General features: G+C 42.7%; 1 protein-coding gene across 2 annotated transcripts in view; it reads right to left on the bottom strand.

Moving 5' to 3' along the window:
- Positions 1–246: 246 nt before the first annotated feature.
- The window catches only part of LOC102378556 (annexin A4-like), a 15,354-nt gene continuing 8,342 nt past the window's right edge, over positions 247–7,258 (bottom strand). For both annotated transcript variants that reach the window (XM_006032894.3, XM_006032895.3), the window contains exons 7-13: positions 6,296–6,375; positions 5,619–5,675; positions 5,303–5,396; positions 3,830–3,925; positions 2,996–3,054; positions 2,123–2,245; positions 247–965 (exon numbers count right to left, since the gene is read on the bottom strand). In XM_006032894.3, the coding sequence (XP_006032956.1) occupies positions 906–965; positions 2,123–2,245; positions 2,996–3,054; positions 3,830–3,925; positions 5,303–5,396; positions 5,619–5,675; positions 6,296–6,375 (569 nt within the window). In that variant the 3' untranslated portion in view covers positions 247–905. The remainder of the gene's footprint in view (positions 966–2,122; positions 2,246–2,995; positions 3,055–3,829; positions 3,926–5,302; positions 5,397–5,618; positions 5,676–6,295; positions 6,376–7,258) is intronic.

Below are 7,258 nucleotides of genomic sequence, written 5' to 3'. Positions count from 1 at the left end.
TGCTGCTTATTCTTCATGTTGGGACATAAGCCCCTCTCCTTGTGAGAAAGCAAAGATGCTAAGAATGGTTGTTAAAAGTTAAGGCACAGGCTCAGTCCTTACCAAGAGGATTGATGCCTGCTGTCTCCAAGAGCATTATTAACTCCAAAATCCATACTTTGTGACTTAGCTAAGGTGGGCCTACAGAGAGCACAGCTCAGAACATGCCGTGCAAATCTCTTCCCAAGGAGGTGGACCAAAGCCAAGCTTCCCCATCTCTCAAGCTGTTGCAAGATTCTAGATCGCTTATTACATCCATTCTTCATTTCAGTTTTGTACAGTACTGGCTGCATTGTTTCTTTCCTTTCCTCTCTATAAAAAGGTCAGGTGAATTTTTAGCCTATTGGAATTGCTTAAAATTAGGGCCATACAGTGGAGAAAGGTAATGCAGAGGTAGGGGAAGGGGGAGGAAAACAACAAGGTAAGGATATATAGAACATGGGGATGTGCTTCTCTTGCATTGCTGAGTGAACACATCTTTCATAAATAAAAATAGAGAAATTATTACACTGACAAACTGAGTAGCAGACAGCAAGTTTATGCTTCTTTTTTTCTTTAAACAAGAAAAGCCAGAATGCTCCTGTTTGGCAGCAATAGTCAGTACATTTCCTCTTGTAGAGCAACAGAGTTTCATAGTGCTTGCAAGACAGGAAAGCCAACAGCCAACCAGATCTACCATTTCAGGGCAGAAACCCAGAGCCTAAATGATTTGTTCAAAACCTCAATCTAGAAACGGTTCTAGTTATACCAGTACAATATATGCATGCAGAGCAGGTCTGAAGCTATTTGAAGCGGGGGGGCGGAAGAGAGAGAGAGAGATCCTCTCGTGAGCTGTTTCTCAGCCACAGCCACAAGCTGTGCATAGTTTAGTCTTCCCCACCACAAAGACAGAGGAGGACTTTCCTGTAGTGTCCTGAAGTATCTCCCTGAAAAAAAAAAAAAAAAAAAAGAGAACACATCATGAGGCTTCCAACTAAAGCTAAGGTTATATGGCATCATTTACAGCCTACCAAGATCATTGTAGAACAGGGGCAGGTAATTATTTTGGGCAGAGGGCTGCTTACTGAGTTTTGGCAAGCCATCATGGGCCACATGAGAGGCAGCCAGGGACGGATAAATATTAATTTTCTAAAGTTTTTTTACGGACCCGGCGGGCCGGATAGAATGGCCCTGTGGGCTGCATCTGGCCCGCGGGTCACATTTTGCCCACCCCTGTTGTAGAAGCTGTCCCCAAGAGAACTTGCAGGTCTTTGGTAACCAACTGAGGTTGATGCCATTTAGGGGCTCCATTTTACAAAAAGGGAATGAGACTTCTTGTTTGAAATTTATAAATACAGCTTCAGTCCAAACAGAGGGTCAACATGGCCAGCTCAAGTGTACAGGAAGACTGTACTAGACAGAAGGTAATACTACTGTATACAGGAAGCAGTCTACCTCCTACGAACTCTGATGCCAGCCCCAAATTCAAACACATAGTTTGCCATAAGCACTCATGTTAAACCAAGACACTTGCAGTGTAGCTGTACTCAGTAAACTAGTCTCTCTCCTTCAGGGCTGGCAGTTTGAAGGGGCTTTACCTATATTCACATAAGGCTCATTTATATGATCTTAATGTAAAAGGAATTTTATGGTAAGTGATAATCTGTCTGGTTATGACTAAGTTTTTACAGGCTGCCTCAGTGTTCTAGAGAGTATGAGAAATTGTTGATCTTGGGAGTTGGGGGGGTGGGGGGGAAGTCAAGCTGGTCACATTGATTAAAGAGAGTATCTTTTGCTGGTCAACAAGCTGGTTTACAGTTTAGAGCTAGAAGCAGGAAGTGAATCAAGGCCAGTCTTTCACCTGCATCCTCATTTTTCAATACACAAAAGCATAACTCAAATCAGTTGTTTTTAGAAACACATTTAGGGTGCAGGAGATCTGCTATTAAACCAATGCTAGCCCATCAAGGTTTTAGTTTATTTTTATCATCTGAACATATTTAGGTCAGGCTCTTGCAATGGTGGCAAAAGAATTTGGGTGCTTATGTTCTCAAGGCCCCTTTGCTAATTCCAGCCATAGGTTTCTAGCGAGGGAAAAGCTTACCTTGATGAAGGAGTAGAGAGATTTCCCATACATACACTTGAATTCATGCCTGATGGACAACATATCAATTTCACAGCGGGACACCATCACTCGAATCAGCGTGTCATCATCGGTCCCCAAACCCTAAGGAAACAGACAACCCTCGTACCAAAACTGAGAACAGTCTAGCTCAGGGGTGGGCAAAATGCGACCTGCGGGCCGGATGTGGCCCGCCAAGCCATTTTATCCAGCCTGCGGGACCCCTAAAAAAAATGTAGAAAATTAATATTAATCTGCCCTGGGCTGCCTGTCATGCGGGCCTCGATGGCTTGCCAAAACTCAGTAAGTGGCCCTCTGCCTAAAATAATTGCCTGCCCCTGGTCTAGCCTCATCCTCTTTGGAAGCTCCCTTCAGGTAGTTAAAGGCTGCTATCAACTACCTGATAGCAGCTTTTAACTACCTGAAGGGTGGTTCCAAAGAGGATGAAGCTATACTGTTCTCAGTAGTGGCAGATGACAGAACAAGGAGCAATGGTCTCAAGTTGCAGCAAGGGAGGTTTACGTTGGATATCAGGAGAATCTCTCTCAGTAGTAGGTTGGTGAAGCTCCAGAACGGGTTTCCTAGAGAGATGATGGAATCTTTATCCTTGGAGGTTAAGACCCAGCTCGACAAAGCCCTGGCTGGGATGATCTAGTAGGTGATGGTCCTGTTTTGAGCAGGGGGTTGAACTAGATGACCCCCGGCGGTCCCTTCCAACCCTCATTTTCTATGAAAACTGTGCTCTGTAGACAAGTCAATCCTCTAGATCTTAATTTCACGCATTGTTCATTCAGCTACTATTCACTGCCTTCCAGTTTGATTGAAATAAACAATTTGCACATAAAAACTTTTTACCTTCATGGATTTATATAATCTTTCTGCAAAATACGCAGGTGTATTTCTTACACATTTCACTGTGAAAAGACAAGAAAAAGAAATGCGTTTGAAACAAAGAGGGAGTAGGGAATTTTTTTAACTCTTAAGTTAAGGCAGCCTTTGGTGATAATTACAAGTTATTGCTTCAAACCAATCTATGTGGCAAGCCAATGAGAGGTGCAAAGCTTTGTTTGTCCGTCTTTTTCTAGGATCTGAGGCAAAACATGCACATCTCTGGCTATAATCAGAGTGAAGGTCTAGGGTGGAGTTTCAAGGCCATTTGCCAAACAAAGTAGGTTCAGTGCATAATCCCTGTGTTTAACTTTCTGGTTAGCCTACTTTAAATGGAGGTTTTGGGCCTCTGTGTATAAATTGCTTAATATTTGAAATGTTCCTTTGTGGCAAGTCTCAGCCAACAAGTATCAGATAGCAAAAGAAATGAAATAATAAAATGGAAGCTGTAGGACTTCTAAGGCCACTTGCTATAGCTGCAAAGAATCAAACTGAGTGACCTATACCAGGAAGAGACAGTGGATGTCCACAAATAGCGGAGGTGTGGGTAGTGGAAATACTAAGAGGGTGGGCAGGCTAAAGGACACAACATTTTTAGGAATGGATGCCCGCCTTAGCTGGAGTGAAACAAGTTCAATATTTTTTCTTTAGATAAGATGCTTGTGTCCTCTACAGTGTAAAAGGAAAAGGATTTTGAATCAACTGCACTTCAGTTTGAGGGTACTAGTAGTTCTTTTCCCATTATACTTGTTAATTAGTCAACTAAGTATATAATCCCCAAGGTAAAAATAGGAGACTTACCCACAGCTACAAAGACATTTTCAAGATCACCTGACATCTCAGATTTAATGCTGTCTATGATATCCTTATCTGTGACCCTTTGGTATTCATCAAAGACTGGAAAAAGAAAGGACAAAAGGACAAGTGGAAAACCACTGAGTGAGACTTTCAAATGCAGTATACAAAAAACTTAACCCCCAAGGATTAGTTTGCCAGAATACCAAGATGAATACCTAGTGTACACTTCACTTTATTTAGTTTGAAAACTCCACTGGAGATAATAGTATGAAAATTAATTCATTTGATCTTAATGTTGGGTATATAATCTTTGAGAATTGGCTGATCAATAACAGCTGGAAATACTGCTGTGAATTATGAATGGTGACAGGGGTTGCTTAGGACTTGTTCACAGCCTTCCAGAACTATTATTCCACCTTAACTCACTATGTGAATAGTCCTAAATCAGTAAAGGACTGAATTGTCTCAATTCCTTTGCCAAGTAAGTTAATAGTCCATCTATAAAGGAATGGAGTCCAAAATAAATAAATAAATAAAGCAGCCCATCCAATCCAAACTAAACAGCTTGCAATGCAGGCATGTGTGGATGCTATTCCAAATAGCAGAAATATGGAATAAGGAATGAAAAGGGTACTGCTACCTGCAATAGTACAAGTAGTGCACAAGTGAAGATGGCCCCATTTGGGACATCTCTTCAGAATTTCTGCTAACAGGCTACTGCACATTTCTCAGCAAACAGAGAGAAACTGAAGAGTAGAGGCACAGTCTGTTGTTACTGTAGTGGCTGATGAAGCATCATTACAGCTCAGCACCACACACAGACAAGTGAGCACAGAGTAAAGATAACTGGTACCATTCAGCTTCTTCTTTCTGCGCAGCTATAGTGGAATCTTACTCCAGAATAAAGAGCATCCATTTAAGAAGTCCTCCCAGAGCTCATCTCTCTTTTAGCTCACATCCTACCTCAAATCAGGATTCATTTTCTCGATGACAAGTCCTTATTTTTCCCTTTTGGGATCACATTCTGCCACAAGAGGGAGCTTTATTCCCATCAGCACTTAGAGTCCACCAGCTCTACAGGAGCCATTATCAAGTTCATACAGGATGCAGTTGGAAAACATCTAAGTTAACTGATGAGGGCTTGTACTTGGGTCTCTGAAGAAGAATTTTGCCAAGAAACTTGCTCCTACACTCTGTTGCTTGCTAACTGTGGCTACCAGAGCCTTATCTATCTCTGGCTTAAAGCCTAGCATGCAAGTTATTTTGACAGGTGCAGATCTCCTCTTTCAGCAGTTTCTTTTGGGCTCAGAAGGGCAGGTACTGAATGAAAATGGTTTGAAGCAGACATGTCCCCTTGGAACTGGGTCTCAGCTGCACTTTGGGAAAGGTCTGTGTCTATTTATCCAAGAGATTTCTATGTACCTAAAAAGATATCTTTTGGGAAAAAATATAACAAACTGCTAAGATTTGTATTACCTCTTATTAGGTGAGTTCTGTTCCTTGTACAGAGGATAGATAGGAATTGTTCCTCATCGGTTCCAAACTTCTTCTCCCCGGCATGGTAGAGGCACTAGAAAGCAGCAAGATCATAGCATAATGTGGAAGGTAAGGGAGAGAGGTCATGTTCCTTGCCCAGGAAAACCCAGCTCTCTCACATCCCATACCAGTGCCCTGCACAGCTGACTGCTCTGGATATGTTCTAGGTAAAACTAATGTCCAGAAAGACTATGAGCTCAGCAAATACCAGAAGGAGGAACCATATCCTCTAAGAAAAATCCAGATTACTACAGACCTGGGCATCTTGCTCAGCAAGGAAGTCATCCACTTCACATCCTATGTCTCTGTTTCCCTGCAAAAATGTAAAAATCCTGCATTTGAACCAGCCTTTTAGAGTGCTTCCCAGATCTGAGTTCAGTAAAAGCTGTTCTAAATGTATCCTCTCATGGTCAATAAACTTAAAAGGCAGCTGAACTATTACCAAGGAAAAAAAGGAAGGGGCTATAGAATATTATTTAAGCATCTGGTATTTTTTGCACCCCTCCATGTGAACCCCCCAAACAGATTCCATCTTCCAAGAGGCATTGCAAATGAGGCCAAACAAATGACATGGAAGGTGGCATCTAGACAGGCCTGAGGCAGACCTGTGGAGGAAGCCATTGCAATAGGAGAGAAAATGATACTTGGGGATGCTATCCCAAGCATGGAGACACAGGGTAAAAAGAGCACATGGTAAAGCAGGGAGTGAGAGAAATGCACAAATGGAAGGGAAGATCAGCACTGCTGTTTAATACTGTCTACCTGATTCTCCTTCATACCAGTATAACTTTAATGACTTTGGTGGTGCTACTCCTGACATATTAATTTAAGAAAGGGGAGCATTGGTGTGGTTAGTTTACTGTACCTTAGAAAATAAGGTAGATGGGAAGCAAATTAGCAACCAAAAATAATGTTTTCTTAGGCGGCACTCACAGTTAGTAGAGACACCAGCACCCTTCGGAACATGCCAGATGTATCAGATATGACGTCTCTTTCAAGGCTACGTCCATATACTGGCAAGACAAACAGAAGTGGATGCGGTTCATGTCACACAAAGGAAACAGTTCTCATTGGTCCAGGCAACACAATAATATTCAAAGGCAAGATCATAACCAAAACCTGGCAGGCAGAACTCTGGTATCAGAGCACCTTAGGTGCATCTACATGTGCATTAATGCACTTTTCCCAATGCACATTAAAATTTAGTTTAATATGAAGTAATAAATAAATGCATATTAGGCTGGGTTACTGCAAAGTGGGGCAAGTGCATGCTTTTTTAGGTGATGCTTAATGCACAGTAGCCTATTTTACCGTGCATTAGTATATTAGCATGGCTTCATGTGCTGCTTTAATGTGCAATAGAATAGGCTACTGCACATTAAAGTGCATGTGTATATGCACCCCCTAACTCTGAGATCTGATGAAGCAAGAGCTGTTACCTTGCTGATCATTCAGGCTGCACACAGACATTACAGCCAGAAGTTTGAGGGGTAAAATTGCATTAAAAATGGCCCCTGATCTAACTTTGTAATTAGGTGCTGAGAGCCTGAGCTAAGTTAAGTCGGGGGAGGAAGAATGGGGGGCTTTGATGCATTGTGGGGCTAGCAGAATATGCAGGGGAGCTAAGGGGATTTAGGGTGCCAGAAGGGTCTGCAGAGGGAGTCGGGAGGGGGATGACCAATCGAGCCAAACCCCCCCAGGATTTTGACCCCACCAAATTGCCCCTGCTCCTGCAAACTGCCCATGGGGGTGCTTTAACGGACATTCACTGGTCCAGGGAGCTGGCTGAAGTAAGTTGGGGTGGTGGAAGGGCACGCAGATTGTGGGGAGGGAGAGCTGGTGGCTTCGCAGGGATGTTTGGTGAGATCAGGGGGGTTCTCTGTCTTGGGCTATTTT

This window comes from Alligator sinensis, unplaced genomic scaffold (genome assembly GCF_000455745.1).
Source record: "Alligator sinensis unplaced genomic scaffold, ASM45574v1 scaffold1030_1, whole genome shotgun sequence".
In the NCBI taxonomy this organism is placed as follows: domain Eukaryota; kingdom Metazoa; phylum Chordata; order Crocodylia; family Alligatoridae; genus Alligator; species Alligator sinensis.
This window is presented reverse-complemented; position numbering and strand designations above follow the sequence as displayed.